Here is a 20,031-nt window from a genome sequence, read left to right on the forward strand (position 1 = left end):
ACCACACAAAGATGTCACAAAGCAAGAAAACTACAGGCCAATATCACTGATGAACATAGATGAAAAAATCCTCAACACAATACTAGCAAGCAGAATCCAACAGCACATTAAAAGGATCATACACCATGATCAAGGGGGGTTTATCCCAGGAATGAAAGGATTCTTCAATATACGCAAATCAATCAATGTGATACACCATATTAACAAATTAAAGGGGAAAAACCATATGATCATCTCAATAGATGCAGAGAAATCTTTCAACAAAATTCAACACCCATTTATGATAAAAACCCTCCAGAAAGTAGGCATAGAGGGAACTTTCCTCAACATAATAAAGGCCATATATGACAAACCCACGGCCAACATCCTCCTCAATGGTGAAAAACTGAAACCATTTCCACTAAGATCAGGAACAAGACAAGGTTGCCCACTCTCACCATTATTATTCAACATAGTTTTGGAAGTTTTAGCCACAGCAATCGGAGAAGAAAAAGAAATAAAAGGAATCTAAATCAGAAAAGAAGAAGTAAAGCTGTTACTGTTTGCAGATGACATGATACTATACATATAGAATCCTAAAGATGCTACCAGAAAACTGCTAATCAATGAACCTGGTAAAGCAGCAGGATACAAAATTAATGCAGAAAAATCTCTTGCATTCCTATACACTAATGATGAAAAATCTGAAAGAGAAATTAAGGAAACACTCCCATTTACCATTGCAGCAAAAAGAATAAAATATCTAGGACTAAACCTACCTAAGGAGACAAAAGACCTGTATGCAGAAAACTATAAGACACTGATGAAAAAAATTAAAGATGATACCAACAGATGGAGAGATATACCATGTTCTTGGATTGGAAGAACCAACATTGTGAAAATGACTATACTACTCCAAGCAATCGACAGATTCAATGCAATCCCTATCAAACTACCACTGGCATTTTTCACAGAACTAGAACAAACAATTTCACAATTTGTATGGAAATACAAAAGACCCCAAATAGCCAAAGCAATCTTGAGAAAGAAAAACAGAGCTGGATGAATCAGGCTCCTGGACTTCAGACTATACTACAAAGCTACAGTAATCAAGACAGTATGGTACTGGCACAAAAACAGAAATATAGATCAATGGAACAGGATAGAAAGCCCAGAGATAAACCCATGCACATATGGTCACCTTATCTTTGATAAGGGAGGCAAGAATATACAGTGGAGAAAAGACAGCCTCTTCAATAAGTGGTGCTGGGAGAACTGGATAGCTACATGGAAAAGAATGAAATTAGAACACTACCTATCACCATACACAAAAATAAACTCAAAATGGATTAAATACCTAAATGTAAGGCCAGACACTACCAAACTCTTAGAGGAAAACATAGGCAGAATACTCTATGACATAAATCACAGAAAGATCCTTTTTGACCCATCTCCTAGAGAAATGGAAATAAAAACAAAAATAAACAAATGGGACCTTCTAGTGTATTTTTCATTTCAGTTATTGTATTGTTCACCTCTGTTTATTTGTTCTTTAATTCTTCTGGGTCTCTTTTAAACATTTCTTGCATCTTCTCGATCTTTACCTCCATTCTTTTTCCGAGGTCTTGGATCATTGTCACTATCATTATTCTGAATTCTTTTTTCTGGAAGGTTGCCTATCTCTACTTCATTTAGTTGTTTTTCTGGGGTTTTATCTTGTTGCTTTATCTGGTACGTAGCCCTCTGCCTTTACATCTTGTCTATCTTTCTGTGAATGTGGTTTTTGTTCAACAGGATGCAGGATTGTAGTTCTTCTGCTGTCTGCCCTCTGATGGATGAGGCTATCTAAGAGGCTTGTGCAAGTTTCCTGATGGGAGGGACTGGTGGTGGGTAGAGCTGGCTGTTGCTCTGGTGGGCAGAGCTCAGTAAAACTTTAATCTGCTTGTCTGCTGATGGGTGGGGCTGGGTTCCCTCCCTGTTGGTTGTTTGGCCTGAGGCGACCCAACACTAGAATTTACCTGGGCTCTTTGGTGGAGCTAATGTCGGACTCTGGGAGGGCTCACGCCAAGGAGTACTCCCCAGAATTTGTGCTGCCAGTTTCCTTGTCCTCACGGTGAGACACAGCCACCCCCCGCCTCTGCAGGAGACCCTCCAACACTAGCAGGTAGGTCTGGTTCAGTCTCCTATGGGGTCACCGCTCCTTCCCCGGGTCCCGATGCGCACACTACTTTGTGTGTGCCCTCCAAGAGTGGAGTCTCTGTTTCCTTCAGTCCTGTTGACGTCCTGCAATCAAATCCCGCTAGCCTTCAAAGTCTGATTCTCTAGGAGTTCCTCCTCCCGTTGCCAGACCCTCAGGTTGGGAAACCTTACGTGGGGCTCAGAACCTTCACTCCAGTGGGTGGACTTCTGTTGTATAAGTGTTCTCCAGTTTGTGAGTCACCCACCCAGCAGTTATGGGATTTGACTTTATTGTGATTGCACCCCTCCTACCATCTCACTGTGGCTTCTCCTTTGTCTTTGGATGTGGGGTATCTTTTTTGGTGAGTTCCAGTGCCTTCCTGTCAATGATTGTTCAGCAGTTAGTTGTGATTCTGGTGCTCTCGCAAGAGGGAGTGAGAGCACGTCCTTCTACTCCGCCATCTTGAACCAATCTCCTTCAAGGGGTTTTTTAAATAGGGTGTCTTACTCGAAATCCTAAACCTTGTTAAAGGCAAATGACTCAGCCACTCTCGTGGCTGACCTTCTTTCCAGCACAGAGCCTTCTTCCTTTTGGGTCCTACAGTTACTGGACCAGAACTTCTTCTTCATACACCAGTCCTGGTTTCCGCGGTTTAAGTAGACATCTAGAGCATGAACTAGGGTTTCTTGATGGAGCCCCTACTAACATTTGGGGCCAGATAATCCTTTACCACAGGTGCTGTTCTTTGCTGTCAGATGTGTAGCAGGATCCCTGGTCTCTATCCTCTAGATCCCAGTAGCAACCACCAAGTTTCAATGACCAAAAAATGTCTCTGGTCACTGGCAAGTATCTGCTGGGGACAAAACTGCCCCTAGTTGAGAACCATAAAGCTGAACCACATAGGGCTTCTGAGGTTATCTGGCTTTTATCACCAAGCGTAGGGTGTAAATAAAATAGTCTAACTCATTTATCTAAAATGGGAATTATTATCTTCTGAATAAAAGCAGGATTATTCATCTGTAGATAAAGTTCATGTGCTTTGAATATGGAGCAAACTTCCCAGAGAGGTGCGTTTTTCTGGGCCTATGAAATCTCTCTTTCTGTCGATGCCATTCTATCCCCTTGGCCCCCCTCCCTCCACCAGCCGTCCTTTCTCCTATCCCCATCCCTCCTCCACTCCATCTATTTTCAGGGGGTTAGGGATTTCTGAGCAGAATACCTGGACCTCCACTGAGAATCAGGACAATCCACTCTTCAGTCTCACTGGCTCACATTCCATAGGGCTACTGACGGGGGTTAAAAAAACCCAGCTCTGATGGACAAACTGTCTGCCCTCAGTCTCCTTCAAGGCTTGGTTTTCAGAAAGTATTCAAGGGAAATTCTGAGAAGGTTTTCATCAGGGACCTAGCCAGTCTCTCTCAAATGCCTTCTTCTAACATCAAGAGGAGAGCCAGGGCTTCCCTGGTGGCGCAGTGGTTGAGAATCTGCCTGCTAATGCAAGGGACACGGGTTCGTGTCCCAGTCCGGGAAGATCCCACATGCCGCGGAGCAACTAGGCCCGTGAGCCACAACTACTGAGCCTGTGCGTCTGGAGCCTGTGCTCCGCAACAAGAGAGACCGTGATAGTGAGAGGCCCGCGCACTGCGATGAAGAGTGGCCCCTGATTGCCACAACTAGAGAAAGCCCTCGCACAGAAACGAAGACTCAACACAGCAAAAATTAATTAATTAATTAATAAACTCCTACCCCCAACATCTTCAAAAAAAAAAAAAGAAAACCACAGTTTTACTCCTTTAAAACAAAAAAAAAAAAAAAAAAAGAGGAGAGCCAGGGCAACACTTCTAGGTGGGTAGGTGGTCCTCCCTGCCAGAGAACCACTTACAGGGGCAGCCCTGGAAGTACCATATCCAACACTGGGATCGGCCAAAGAGCTCAGGGACCACCCACTGGGCTGGGGTCACTCGTCCAGACCCGCAGCCCCAGTTTCAACCCCTGTAGTTTCAGATCAAAGGGACCAACGCCAGCAAGACAAAGGCCATATCAGAAGCACCTGTTAAGTAGGGCCCCTTCATCTTCTGACTGTCCACTTTGGCAGTTTTGTACAAGATAGATCACATGGAGGTTGTCTGTTTCTAACTGAATGCACATTATGGCAGATTTGATTATAGAGCCTTATAAAATGCCAACATGGAAAGACGTCTAATGATTATGTCACTTTATAAATCATATAAGAGACATGAAGAGTGAAGCCGCCCCTGGGGCACACAGGGCTTGGTTTTGGGTTCTTTCTAAGATTAATTTGCTCAGAAAATAGTAAGTCATCCTTAATAAATGCCAGTGGACTGATGGATTTTAAAACCAGAATCTTGACACAGCTGTAAATTATGTTCCACACAGGAGATTATCCATGTGCTTTATTTATTCTCCCCGTCACACCCTAACTGCATGTTCACTAACACGCTGAAATAGAAATAAGATTTTGTTCTTGAGAATACAACATTCTATTACCAACGAATTTATCAGGTCAACATAGAAACACAGAAGCCAAGGTCCAGTGTTGAGAAGACCACATCAGATTTACTAGAAACACGACCAGAAAACCAAAAGCACTCCCCAAACTGGAAAGTAATGAAACCAGGTTAATCTATTTCTACCATGAAAAAAAGATTATGTATCTCACAATCGAGAGATGCTTCTATCACTGATAACCTAGCAATTAATGATATAGTGCTAATATACAATTCTAGGGTTAACTCTAGTATAGAATTAATATTATAATTCCACAGAATTTCTATCCAAGTCTTACTGTATCATGTGAAAAACTAAAACTCAAGTAATAGTGCTGGCTCCCAAGACTCCAGTACTTACTAAAGGTTATTCCAAGTCAACGCTGTTTTTGTGACATTTAAGGACAGACCCAAACATGCACTCACCAGGACAGCTGGGACACGTGGAGTGCTGGTGACAGTTAGCAGATGTGCGCGTACAGCTGAGAACATGTTTGGACAACAGAGTTGCAACCAATCCAGGACCAGGCCTTCTGCATCTCATCCTGCATCTCAGCATTGCTCACAACACCAGAATGTAAGCCAGCCCCGCCTCCGCCCCGCGGACTTAGAATAGTACACCTGCTGAACGGGTGAGCTCCAAACCTTGGTGGCTACCCTGTCTCTTCCTCAGCCATGGGCTTCGGTGGACCTCTGCACCAGTCCCGCCGTGGTGGGGAGGACCCCACTCCATGTGTTCAGAGCAGGCCCAGCTGGCCAGCCCAGGAGGGATGGCTCAGTGAGGGCCCCATGCGAGTCTGAGTTTTGTACTTTTTTGTGTTTCATTAACTCCGATGCTTAACTGTTTTCCATCATGTTGCCTTTGCTTTTTTCAAGCCCCACACACAAAAATTAGAAATTTCTCAGTCATGTGCATCACTCCCCATGAAGAGTAAGTAAAGGAATGTCTCATTTCTTCAAACAGAAACTTTACACTTTGCTTTATGGCAGAAAACGCCCGGGTTGACTAACATGACCTTGGTCAAGGGAACTGAGGTCCGTTTGCGTGATCTGAGGATGAGCCCTCCCCAACGCCCCCAGCATGCAGGGAACCATGAATCTGGGGGACGGCAGGTCCCCGCCTTGGTCTCCATGCTGTGGACTCCGAAGCAGCCCGAGGCTCTGAGAGACCAGGCTGTGCACTTACCAGAGAAGGGTGTGGTCCGCAGGGGTATTTTGATGGGCGCCAGGGTCAGGAAGTGGCAAGGCTGCACGCTGGAGGGGGACGGGCCCCCAAGCCCGTCGGGGTCCACGGAGACCATGGTGGCGGTGGCAGTGGTGATGGCAAAGGTGGGGCCGCTGCCGACAGGCTTCAGGCTGTTGTGATGACCACCTGCAGAGGGGGGACAGGGAGGTAAGCACAGGATGCCCGGTGTCCCCTGGAGACGATGCCATTTCATCATGCAACATACGAGCAGCCAGAAAACAAGGCCGTGGTAACCCCCTTTCTTGGAAGCCTGTGCCCTGGGCCACTGTCCCTGAAATAAGTGTGATGAGCTCTTTACCCACCCGAATGTCACCTGTGCACAGAGCTGTGTGTCCTCATAAGGCTCACAGTCACCAGGGGACACTCCTGCCTCAAAGAGAAGCACGTTGCTGCAGCTCACAATGCGACGCTCAGTAAACACAGCTGATTATACAGTCATTTCCATTTCTACACTATACAGTCACTCGGTCAACAAATTTCACTGGGTCAGTTAGATGCCAAGCATGTTCTAGCTCTTAGGGACAGAGTCACACGTCTCTCACTTTAAATCAAAAGGGCACGCTCACTCCCAGATCCTTGAATTTCTTTTTATTTCTGTTTTTCTGTACTTTCCAAACGTCCTATGATGGGCATTTACAGATTTTTAAAATGCAATTTAATTTTTTTATAGAGCAGGTTTAGGGTTACAGAAAAACGGAGCAGAAAGTACAGAGAATTCCCACATATTCCCCCACACCCGGTTTCCCCTCTTATCGCCCTTTTGGGTTGGGTGCTACATTTGTTACCATTAATGGATAAACCAGCACTGATACATTATTATCACCCAAAGTCCATAGTTTACATTAGGGGTCACTGTTTATGTTGTACATTCTATGAGTTTTGCCAAATGCAAAACTAAAAATCCCGTGTGCTCTGCCTGTTCATCTCCACAAGCTAGAAATGACTGAGCTCAGTGAGGAAGGTATGTCGAAAGCTGAGACAGGCTGAAAGTGGGGCCTCTTGGACCCTTAGCCAAGTCGTGAATGCAAAGGGAAAGTTCTTGAAGGAAATTAAAAGTGCTACTCCAGTGAATACACAAATGATAAGAAAGAGAAACAGCCTTATTGCTGATGTGGAGAAAATCTGAGTGGTCTGGATAGAAGATCAAACCAGCCACATCATTCCCTTAAGCCAAAGTCTCATCCAGAGCCAGTCCCCAGCTCTCTTCAATTCTATGAAGGCTGAGAGACGTTAGGAAGCTGCAGAAGAAAAGTCTGAAGTTAGCAGAGGTCGGTTCACGAAGCTTAAGGAAAGAAGCCATCTCATAACACAAAAGTGCAAGGGGAAGCTGCAAGTGCTGACGTAGAAGCTGCAGCAAGTTGTCCACAAGATCCAGCTCAGATCATTAGTGATGTTCAGTGCGGATTAAACAACCTCCTATTGGAAGAAGATGGCATCTAGGACTCTCATAGCTGGAGAGGAGAAGTCAATGCCTGGCTTCAAAGCTTCAAAGGACAGGCTGACTCTCTTGTTTGAGGCTAATGCAGCTGGTGACTTTAAGTTGAAGCCAATGTTCATTTACCATTCTGAAAATCCCAGGGCCCTTAAGAATTATGCTAAATCTACTCTGTCTGTGTGCTATAAACGGAACAACAAAGCCTGGATGACAGCACATCGGTTTACAACATGGTTTACTGAACATTTTAAGTCCACTGTAGAAATCTACTTCTCAGAAAAAAAATTCCTTTCAGAATATGATCGCTCCTTGACAATGCACCTGGTCACCCAGGAGCTCTAATGGAGATGGAGAGGAGATTAATGTTGTTTTCGTGGTAACACAACATCCATTCTACAGCCCATGGATCAAGGAGCTATTTTGACTTTCAAGCCTTATTATTTAAGAAACACATCTCATAAGGCTATAGCTGCCATAGACAGTGATTCCTCTGGTGGATCTAAGCAAAGTAAATTGAAAGCCTTCTGGAAAGGATTCATCCTTCAAAATGCCATTAAGAGTACTTGTGATTGGTGAGAAGGGATCAAAACATCAACCGTAGCAGGAGTTTGGAAGAAGACGGTTCCAACCCTCATGGGTGACTTTGAGGGGTTCAGACTTCAGTGGAAGAAGTTACTGTAGATGTGGTGGAAACAGCAAGAGAACTAGAGTTCAAAGTGGAGCCAAAGATGTGAGTGAATTGCTGCAATTTCACAATAAAATTTTAATGGATGAGGAAGGAGTTGCTTAGGGATGAGCAAAGAAAGTGGTTCCTTGAAATAGAATCTGCTCCTGGTGAAGATGCTATAAAGATTATTGAAATGAAGACAAAGGATAAAGAAGATTACATACACTGAGTTGAGAAAGCAGTGAAAGGGTTTGGGAGGACTGACTCCAATTTCGAAAGAAGTTCTACTGTGGGTAAAATGCTATCCAATGGCATTGCCTGCTACCGAGAAATCATGCTTGAAAGGAAGTCAACTGATGCGGCAGATTCTCTGCTGTCTTTACTTTAAGAAATCGCTGCAGCCTCCCCAGCCTTCAGCGACCACCACCCTGACCAGTCAGCAGCCGTCAACGTCGAGGCAACGCCCTCCAGCAAAAAGATTATGACCCGCTGAAGTCTCAGATTGTGTGGGCATTTTTAGTAATAAGGTATTTTTAATTAAGGTATGCACATTGTTTTAGACATTATGCTATTGTACAGTAAACAGACTGTATTAAGTGCAAACACAACGTTTACATGCACTTGGAAACCAAAAAAATTGCTTTATTGCCATATTCCTTTTACTGCAGTGGTCTGGAACCAAACCAGCAACATCTCAGCGGTGTGCCTGTATGTACCCAAAGTTCCTTTGTGTCTTTTCATGGCAAGATAGCTCATTTCTTTTTATTACCGAGCAATATTTCATTGTCTGGATGCACCACAGTTTACCCATTCACCTATGGAAGGACATGTTGGTTGCTTCCAAGTATTTACGATTATGTATAAAATTGCTATAAACATTTGTGTGCATGTCTTTGTTTGTACATGAGTTCTCAACTCATTTGGGTAAATACCAAGGAGTGTGACCGCTGGGTCATATGGTAAGACTAACTTCTGCTTTGTAAGAAACTTCCAGACCGTCTCTCAAAGTGTCTGCACCGTTTTGCATCCCCACCAGCCATGAAGGAGTTCCTGTCAGTCCACATCCTCAACAGCACTTGGTGTCAATGTCCTGGATTTTAGACATTCCAGCAGGTGTGTCGTGGTGTCTCATTGTTGTCACAGACAGATTTAAAGTCAGCAAAAATACCACACTATTCAATATATATTGTCTTAATTAACAATAAAAGCACATTCTAGAAAAGGTATAAAATGGAGTAAATAAGCATCTAAAAATGTCCCTATGGTCCCCCAGCTGAACACTGTTGATCTTCTGTCATGCAGCTAACCAGAAGTCCCCAGAGGCATGGTCTGGCTGTACCGGTGACGGACCACCAGTACGCTGCACACACTGCCCTCCCACTTCTCCTGTCATTAAATGGCCTTCCCAAGTCCAGTTATTAATCAGAGACTAGTATTCCAGGCAGTGGAACCGCCACACAAATCTGCCATGCTCCCTTAACCAGCCCCCATCATAATAGGTGTTGCCTATTATAAATAAACATGACATAAACAACTGTGTGCAAAAGGTTAATTTCTGCATTTATTGCCCATTCCAGGATGCTTGTTCAGGGCCAAACAGGGTGAGCATTTTGAGTGTGCATGTGTCAGTTTAATGAGGCAGTTCTGTGAAAGTCCACACACTATGGAGCTGTACACAAATATTTCTTTGTAAATTCAGCTTCCCTCCTTCAAGATTCCTTTATTTACATTATTTTACCACAGGTGTTTCCACTGCAATTTAACCACTTGTTGGCCCTGTTCAGAGACAGCTCCACTGGTGTGACACAGGGCTTCAAAGAACTGTGATTCTCAAAGCCAAGTTCAATGACCCCAGTGATAGGCTACCTGATGAATTTGTTGACTGAACTTGATCTTTTGTTCAAAACGAAGATGACCCTTCAGCAAAGAATGAGAAAGTAACAACAGTGACTTAAAAGAAACAGTGCCACGGCAAGAGCATTTTACAGATCGAAGTGTGGGAACAGTTTTATCATCGCATGACTTTGCTGTCAGAAATGATAAGTCAACCAAAAAGGAAAAAAGAATAAGTAAACCTTATCTACCTCTTTAAAAAAAGACGCTGGAAAGACAGTTTTTAACCTGCTTCGAATCCATCTGGGTCCATATAAAAACGCACCACTCACCAGTTAGTTCACAAAATCGACTGCATAATATCAGTGGAGATAAAAAGTTAATAACCAACGTCGACAAAATTACTGTCGTAGTTGGTGGATGAGATGAGATGGAAAGAAGGGGTCTTATCACTGCCAAGCTCCCACCAGCTTCAGGCCTTGCGCAGGTGCGTTGTGTGTCGATATTAGACCCAGGCACCTGGTGTGGGAACAGGATCTGGCTCCCAACCTCCAGGGCACAGATGAGCTCAACCCTGGCCGGCAGGTGGAAGAGGTAACTTGCAGACTGGGAGGGGGGGCTCAGGAACCTCCTCTGACCAATGGTAACCCCTGATCCCCATCTGGAGCGCCGTGTGGGCGGGAGCTGCTGGCAACTTCCTGCTTCCCACTCCATCCCCCCGCCCCCAGCTCAGGCATTTACGGAGCATCTCCACCTGCCAGATGGCACACAGCTCGGCCAGGAAGACGCTACCATAGGAAACACTGCTGCAAACAGATAATCACCCGCCAGGAGGCAGGCGGGGCCGAAGGGGCCCTGGGACGCCAGCTGCTCCCAGTGAGATACCTCTTGAGCTGAGTCCTGGAAGATGAGGCAGGCACTCAATAAACTGTGTCGACTGGTAAGTAATTATCATAACTTGCTTTCGCCAAAGGACAGCACTGAATCCCTTAGTTGAGTAAATAAACTGAGATAAGAGGCCAAAAAAACCTGCTAAGCCAGCTAAGAGATAAGCCAGCAATGCAATCCCATCAGCATCACTAATAAAAATCAATGTTTTAGGCAAAACAGTAATTAACCCTGTGCTTCTCTGCAGGCAGGCAGCTGCGGGGTGGGGGTGGGGTGGGGGGGTGGGGGGGTAGGGGGGGACTGCAGCCATCCCACCCTGTGCTGCCCCTTCCGTCACGTCACGGCCACCTCCCTCCAGATCCCTCTCTGATGGCCTGACCTGCAAAGGCGCTTTGTTCGCAGTTTTCGTCTGAGTGACCCCAGGACAGCTGGACGAAGGAGAACTTCTGCGGTCCCTGTCTGTCGCTGGAGAGCAGGACTCAGTGACTGCCTCAAGGCCAGGCGTGTCTGCCCAAATTCCTCTGCAGGGCTGGCACTGGGGCCCCACCTGGCTGAACGCGTGCCCCATCCCAGCTAGACTCCTGGGCGGGCTGGAGCGTCTGGAGGACTTTCTCCTTTGTGCCACCAGAGGCCACCCTGCTGTCCACACAGGGGCCTTCGGTCACTGACACACTGATAGACTCACAGGAGAGGGCGGGCAGGCTCTGCCACCTGTGCTCACAGGCACCCTGACCACTGACCTCTCCCGGTACCTGCCTCCAAAACTGGAACCCAGCCAGCAGCTGGATTTGCTTTTCCCAGGATTCAACAGAAAAAAAAGGAAGAGAAAGGCTGGTGGGCCCTGGGACGGCGGGACAGGCAGGGGCTCTAACCATCCGGCCTCAGGCTGAGATGCTAACTGGGGACTGTGCAAGTTCATGGGTGTCCGCTCAGGCTGGATGGTCTGGTCTGTTCCTGCTCCCTTGGGTTTTCTCTTCCTCTTAGGCCTGCACTGGAACAGAGCTGCTCTCAGCCCCAGGTTCTCTGTCGCTGGCCGCATTCCCCAGAGGAAGAAGGGAAGAGCAGTGCTGGAGACAACACTGACCTCATCCCTACTGGAGGAATACTTGGTGTGGAAGGCACCAGAGGAGCCCCAGAATTATAACCACTAGTGGGCTGCAGAGTAGATAAGATGCTAGACATTTAGCTTCCAAATCTTTACAAAAGAGCAGGACGGAGGCCTCGCCTGTAGCGTCTGGCACTGAGGACACCACGCAGAGAGGAAGACCTTTATCTTGGGATGCAGAGTGTATGGAGGAAACACCAGGATGGCAGCAGGTCTTCCGATGAAGAGGAACCTCACCTGATACACAGGAGATGCTGTGCTCTCCTCTCAGCCACGTCCTCAAAACAGCAAACAGTCATCAGCTAATTTCGTTTATTACGTCCGTTTAGCATATGATTCAGCTCTGGTGGAATCCTTCAGGCGGTGTATCTGCCAACTGGTAATTATTTCTGCAAACAGGACCGGTCAGGGGGTGACTTCAGGCAGTGGTCCATATGTGGAGGCTTCGCCAGGAGGAGGGTCTGGGGTCTCTGGCAGCATGTGAGGCTTTGACAACAGGCAGAGGGGAGGGAGGGGGGACAGAGTCAAGAGCACAGGCTCTTCCTTCCTCCCCTGTGCTCTGAGGGCGTCGTGTCCCTGTGCCCTGACCCCCAGCTCCGTCAGTGCTTACCCGGCTCCTTTTAGGAAGAACAGTGACGGGCCTTGGTGTCTAAGTTAAAGCCGGTGCCAAGCTCCCGCACACGTGTTTGATTTTGCTTTGCCTTTCTTGGTGTTTGCCATTCCGGCAGTTTTCTGAAGGAGACATCTGGCTCCTGGTGCTGGTAAAGTTTTCCACGTTCCGAGGAAGCACACCCGTAAGCTGGGCTGGATGGTCACCCAAGCTCCAAGGCCGCTCTCAGCTTGCCCAGCAAAGTATCTGTTTCGTGATCGGCTCTGGCGGGTTGTGAGCTGCACAAGACACGCACCACATTTGTCTTTTCTGTCACCCCGGCACCTAGGCAGCATCCCGGTGCTGACGGAGTGTCTGTCTGCCAAGAATAGCCACGGGTAGCGGGTGGGCGACCCTGGCAACCTGCACTCGCAGCTCACGACATCGCCCTGCCCCTTCTCCCAGACTGTGCCCTCCCTCGGAGCCCTTGTAACCTGCAAGCTGGATGGGGGGGCTCTCCTCTCCTCCTGACAGAACCGCCAGCCCCCCATACCATGGAGCAAGTACAAACGCCTTCCCAGGCGACACCTCTCATCTCCCCCAAACCCCCCTGTTACATGCTGACCCACAAGTAACAGAGTCTCGTACCTTGCTGCCTCCTGCCCCCGAGGGAGGGCTCTGACAATGCCCTTTGACCCAAGAGTCCCCTTTCTGTGTCCCCTTTTGACACAATCACCTATGTGTGCATCTGCCTCCCCCAGGGGACCCAGAGAGCTACAGCGCTCAGCTGGTGGCCTAGCTCAACCGCGACGTGAGCCCGGGCATGAGGGGGTGCGCGGTTGCCTGGAAACCCCTCTTCTCCATTTTTTCAGGAAATAGGAAAATGATGTCAGGATGTGTCCCTAAGGAAGAGTCAGCAGTGAGAGGGATACGTATGCACAGTTTGCTGTGAGGAATGCACCAGGAGAAGTAAAACTGTTTGAATCTCCCGTTTCCCACTGTTTGGATGCTAGAACAGCAGTGTGTTGGTTTGGCGTGCCATACAAAGTGACAGCCCTCTGAAGTTTCGCCCCTCATTTCCCCTGCTGGGCTGTGACTACACCTACCTCATGGTCCTGCACCTAGAAGCACTGGAAAGGGAAGACTGGGAAACAGCATTTCTAGAAGGACCTACGCCTTCACTTTCTAAAGCATCGTTCAGTTCCTAAAATGATGCTCAGCACAGAGTCCAACCTGTGGACCGACGGAGCATCGCAGCACCACCTCTCAGGGCGACGCCTGCTCGCGGGAGATGCACCAGCGTGGCCAGAGCTGACACTGGATCATCAATCGGAACCCGTCGCCTCCCTGCCCCCCAACAGGAACTAACGTAAATCTTTAAGTCTCGGGGTCTGGAGATGAAGAAAGGAAGCTACACGGAGAGAAAACCAAAAACCAGATGGAACCAGCTGGGACCAAGACGGTGATGAATCTGACCTCCCACAGACCCGGGGTCTCATGCTAGGCTGATTTTACTACATTAGCGACTAAGTGACACACCCAGCGGAATGATGCCATGACTGGAAGTCAGGGACTGAAAAAGGATACAAAGGGGTGGCAGCCTGCTCCCTGGGAGAGCCCTGCCCTTCCCCGGAGACTAATGCATGGGCCTCCCCATCTTCGGCCTCACCCCTCCTCCCTTTGTCTTGCCTCTAAAATCAAACCCCTCCCCACGTGGGCAAGAAGTCGACCTGTGAACCAAGTTCCCGCTTCTCCATTCTTTGGCCACACAGATCCGAAGGGCAAAGAACCTTTTCCCTCCCAGGCAACTGGTCCAGCCGGGCTGGGGGTTAACCACACAACTTAATTCGGTAACACAAGCCCGGCTCCCAAATGCACGTGTTCATTTCTGCTAAACCCATCTGGGCTGCCTCCCCTCATTTCTGACATTTGGAAGAGGACTTTCCCGTACAAATCCTCCTCATCTGCCCACAGAGCCTCCTCTTGGTTCTTCTCGATTTGCAGGCACGTCTGGCACAGAACTGCTCTGCAAAGGGTGGATTTCGGTCTGATTGCCTCACTTAAAACTTCATCAGGAACCAGCCCTTCCCAAGGAGGCACTGCCGCTGTTTGACTCATTTTACTCCAGCTTTCTGTCCGCACATCCGTACACACTTCCAGCTATGCCCCAGCACTGGGACACCCCAGTGACCCCTGATACATCTAGTCTGTGGGCACCGACCCTGAAGACCCCTTGGCGGTGCTCGGAGCCCCCACCCCAGGACTGGCGATCCCTCCAGGTCACCGACCATAGGATGAAAGGTGCTCCCGGCCCTGAAGCTGGCGCTGAATCCCAGCCAGGATCCGTCCGGCCCCTTCCCCTCTCAGCCGGGTCCCCTCCCACAGAGCAGAGAAGCACATGGCATGGCTTTGATGTGTGTCTCTGTCAGCGTCACTGATGGCACAAGCGCCAACGGTGTGCTGGACCCACTTGGTCACCGTGAACCTGCACCCACCTCCACGGGACAGAAGTCCATGCACCGCAGCAGAGTCACCCCTCGGGAGGGTCACGCGTGGACCAGCCCTCCCCCGCCCCACCCCCCATGGCAGACGGTGACAGGCAAGAACATATGAGTTACCTAATGCTAAGACGGGGAAAATTCACTCAGCTTCGTGCAGCAGCTTAGAAATCCTAATTTATTGTTATGTTTATGATTTCATGTAACTTGGTACACAATAATTTGAATATTCACGTTATTAAAACTAGAGATTAATTACACTGCCCGAAGAACAAGCCGCCCCTGATACTGGGTAATGGAACTGTCCTGATGCCGTCATGAGCCGAGTCAGTGAAGAAGACGGGAAGACAGCAGCGCAGGAACCATCTTCGTGAGGAAACAACGGACCGGCTGACACTGACATCTAAGGAGCCCCGGCAGCGTAGCCTCCCGCTCGCGGCCCACACCTGCTCTGGAATCCCAGGTCCGCTGCGGAAGGAGTCGGGTGTGCAGCTCAGGGGCCTGGGGTGGGAAGGGGCTGTGACACGGCCATGCACTCTGGCCAAGCGGACCCCAGGGCTGGACCCCAGGGCGGGCTCAGCAGAGCAACTGCCCCTCCCACAGACACACTTTCCACCAGAACGCCCAGACCACACACTCATGAACTCCTTGAGGGCAGGACTGTGCTCATGGGACACATCCAGGTACCGGGTATAGAGCAGGGGCTTAACAAACCCACAGCAACCGAGTGGCTCCCAGGCAACATTTGTCTCCTGAAGGATTCATCTCGTAAGTGGTTTCGTGGGTTCAGTGGGTCCAAGCAGATTCTACAACCTCTGAGTTTACTCTTAGCAGGGTCACCCTCGGGGGTCCGGCCACACCTGTCCCATGGAGGGTCCCAGGGTGCACGTGGCTGTCCCCAAAAAGAGTGTCATCTTCCATGGAACGCAGTGGCATTGGCAAAAACGTAACCTTCTGCCTTGAAATAAACGCGTTTCCCCGTGAAAGCTGCAGCAGATGGATTCTATCCGTCACAGGCAGCCCGAGGTTTTGTTGACCTTCAAAGAGGACACAATCCCGTCTGTCTGCACAACAACGCAAGTGTGGGAGGGGCTTCTGCGAGGCGTTTACCAACACCGTGCTGTTCGGCACCAGGCAGCTCTCTTCCAACCACTTCATTCTGCTCAATGCACACGATTTACGCTCACCTCTTACCTGCCTCGTAACGTCCAGGCAGTAATAAAGCACAGGAAATACGCTCAGCTCGCGTCTTTCTCTTCAGAGACGCATTTAGACAGCGACGTGATCAACCAGCGGACGATGTTTAGGAATCTTCCTGCTTGACGGCGTCTCTCCTCATTATGAAATTAAGATGACTGACAGCCTCGCAATGGGGACCCCAAACCCGCCTTTCCCTTCAGCACCTGCCCAGGGTGGGTTCCGCCCCGAGCCCCACTCGGGTAACGGCGTGCGGCCCATCACAGGACTCGTGGGGGCGGCGAAAGGGGCTTTAATGGGTCACGTCCACACTGACATCTCCACTCCTCAAAACCCAAACACACTCCCAGGAAACAGCCACTGGATCAGGGCTCCATACATAACCCCAGGGAAGACGCCCGGTGTTTGAGAATAGGAATGTCTAAGACAGGAATTTGCAGAACAATGTTCTCATCATATGCAGCTGCTGCTAAACTGTGCTGCACTGAGCCCACGTCTCAGCAAATAGGGGGCGTCTGTGCCTGTCCTTGTGGAACTGACGCCCTAAGTGAGACGAGTATTTGAGTTTGCAGAGTCAAGGCATCCATCGGTGGGGATGGGTTGGGAGGTGACATCCCTGCTGACGCAGGAACAGGAGGGAACAGAATTCTCCCCTCACACGCAGACCCGGCCCAGGGAGCCTGGGGCAGGCTCAGAACTGCCAGTGCCGGCAGCCCACGTGGATCTGGTTCAACACTGCCCTCCCGGAAACTGGCCCAGCCTCACCGCAGAACGAGTGTCCCCCAGGGCAGGTGAGGACACTGTTACCTGCTCCACAGAGGCCTGTGAGGGTTTGGTGAGGTCATCCCCGTGCACAACAAGGTCCTTATAAAGTGTCTGCAAGTAACTCGTGCTCAAAGAAAAACTCGTCATTTTTCTTACAATTTTAAGGCATTCTACACGTGTTGACTTTACAAAGGGACAGAGGAAGGGAAGGGGGAAGAAAGAAGAAAGGAAGGCAGCAGTTGGCAGGCAGGCAGGAGAGTAACTGTTTGCTGCAATATATCTACCTGTAACTGTCATTCCTGCCAATAACTTCCAGGGATCCTGTCACACCTAGATTTCTTATGGCCTAAAGCATCCCAGGAAAGGCCAAAGGAAAGTCACACCATCAGAGCTGAGAGCAAAGTGAAGGGTCCCTGGGAGAAGTGACACTGGTGAGACAGACTTATGTTGCACGTTTACTGTGCCCAACACAGAGAAGACTGTGTCCACGTTAGCCTGGAATCCATGGAAATTCCAAGCAAAGAAGGTAGAAAATCAAGACGGACCTGGAGGAACGCCGGCCATCCAGCATCCCCGAGAGGATGGCCACGCTTCCACAGATCCACCCCGACCGTGACAGGGAAACAGCCCATCAACAGTCCGAAGGCATAAAACATGGATGTGTTCACGGCTGCAGCGGGTCTCAGGTGGCCGTGACACCCAAGCAAACGCGTCCAAACCCACTTCCAGCCCCTCCTCCGCCTTCCATCGTCCCGGTGAAGCCACCCTCTCAGGCGGTGTTTCCTCTTCCCACCGGGAATTCCTTGATGAGAGAGTCTCCCTTTGTAACGGAGCCGAGCAGAGCCAGCTGCATCCTTAATACTAAGCTACCTGTGACATCGGTGCCTCTGGGAAGATACACACGCACCTGTTTCCTTCGTGTGGAAACAGCCACATGTTTACCTGCGTAGCCTTGGAGAGCCACCTGTGGCAGGCTCAGGACGGGCAGCAGTGGGACTTGTCACCAGAGGCTCTGCGGCCAGAGGCACCCCGAGTCAGGGCTCCTGGGCCCTGTCTTTGCGCATCCCTCCAGCATACAGAAAAGGTTCGTCATCCACGGAATCCTGCAGCCCTGCCCCTCCTTTTGTGTCTCAACATTGATATCTTGGCCTTCAGCGTCCATCACAAGGTTTCAGTTATAAAGTTGCCGTGTCCTCTGAGGACTCCTTTTCGCTCATCCGTCAAAGTCCATATGCCTCTTAGGATGTCAAGGGCAACGATCTACCACCAAGAGCCACTAGCCTTCTTCTTTCTATTGCAAATGGTAAAACCCCATTCTCTGCAACCCACATTGCATCCAATCTTCCTTTTCCTGAATCAACGGACATTTGTGAGTGTCCGTCACGTGCACGGTCTCGCAGTAACGCCTCTGACGAGTGCCCTGCACTGCCTGCGTGGCATGAGGAAATCTACAAGTAGGTTTGTCTCTCTATCACAGGGAATGGATGCAAATAGGCTAATTAGTTCAGAAGAGATTCAAGGTTCATTTCCAATGCAAAAAATCCACTCTACTGAGGATAATACTGCCTGAAATGAATACTTATTTTCCTTAAAGATTGAATAATATGTTGTTTATATAAACGGCATTTGAGTTGATGCCAGAGGAAAAAGGAAACTGCAAGTAAGACTCAAGACCACCAGGTCATCATCACGAGAAAAAACGCAAGCCTTGATTATTGGGAAACACTCATATTTCTGTTCTTTCCAAAGGCAGATAGATCTGCCTTAAGTTGACGAGGCTTCAGCTCCAGGGTCTTCATTCATACAAACTCCACCAAGCCTCCAGCCCTAACTCCGACCAGGGATTTTGTATTCTTTTCCTTAAAGAGGACAGAGAGTTTCATAAATGTCATGGTCCAAAACACCTGGTCTGCCCCTGCTTACCAACTTCAAAACCTAAAGGTAAACACTGCTGGATACAAATGCAAAAGGCACCGAGAAAGATTTTACCCAAATCTTCATCTCCGAACCCTCACGTGATAGCTGGAGACTGAGACCTTAAGCTTTCAAGCTTCTCAGAATTCTAACTGAAGCCACATTTACATGCATTCAAGAAATACAGTGATGACACAGATGGCCATGACATGCAGGGAGTTTTAGGAACATACATTATTTTTTGTGATTCCTGATGCCGTTTTTTTTTTAAGATTGTCGTGTTGGTGATATTTGGAAGCAGAAGGGAACTGATTCTTCATTACAGAAACCAGGGACAGTAGCCCCAAGGGTCACACCTGAAAGACTAGGTCTCCCTATCTGAAAACTTCCCACTGAGAGTATTTTAGTCTAGTAATACAAGTTAGGCAGTAAAATAGTAACACAATAAGCTGGGCTGTAAGACCTAGGGCAGCAGAAGTTTTCATCGGTTTTGTTTACTGCAGTAACCACCAGCACGCGTGCCAGCGCGCGGTCCACGGTAGGGCTCAATCTGTATCTGTGGTATTGATTATTGATTTAATATTTGCCACGTGCTTGTCAGAGACAAGACACTCTACTAGGCACTGGAGGTTCAGTAGTAAACTAGACAGACAAGGCTACTGCCCTGTTGAGAACACATCTTCTTACCTGAATGACATGGACACTGAACGCTTAAAGGAAGAAAATCACGGTAGGGGAAGCGGAATATTTAATTTTCACCAAAACATTATTTCTCACCATTTATTTCTTATAGGCCTTGAACCTAAATTTTGACTGAAATAAAGTCGTGGTGATCATCTGTAACTCAAGAGAAATCTAAGAACCTATCTATCTAGCTCTTTTCCTGGCTATCAGACCACAGGGTATGTAATCTGAGAAAAAATGTATACTCTGATGAATATTTCTTATTACACAATTCTAGAGATAAGTGGGTACGGGCCACTGAGCTGACCAGTCTTTTCAGTCATATCTAAATTACTATAACAAAACGTAACCACTGGCGAACTGGGAATGGAATGAGCTTTCCTAAGCTCGAGGAAAGGTAGTTAATAAAATCTACAATCCATGTCACTGACAGAGGGAAGGGTTAGCAGCACCCCTTGGAAACGGGAACTGCAGAGTCCCTACCGTCACTCCTGCATGAGATGCCGCACCGGGAGTCCTAGACAGCAAAGGCAAAAGCGGAATTT

General features: G+C 48.4%; 1 protein-coding gene across 1 annotated transcript in view; it reads right to left on the reverse strand.

The window, feature by feature from the left end:
- The window catches only part of TCERG1L (transcription elongation regulator 1 like), a gene marked incomplete at both ends in the record, with an annotated part of 193,583 nt that overhangs the window by 147,966 nt on the left and 25,586 nt on the right, over window positions 1-20,031 (reverse strand). Inside the window, one exon of the mRNA XM_082673840.1 lies at window positions 5,852-6,037. Within this exon, the coding sequence (XP_082529966.1) occupies window positions 5,852-6,037 (186 nt within the window). The remainder of the gene's footprint in view (window positions 1-5,851; window positions 6,038-20,031) is intronic.

The sequence above is a fragment of the Grampus griseus genome (assembly GCF_964374135.1).
Source record: "Grampus griseus genome assembly, chromosome: 16".
Taxonomy (NCBI): Eukaryota; Metazoa; Chordata; class Mammalia; order Artiodactyla; family Delphinidae; genus Grampus; species Grampus griseus.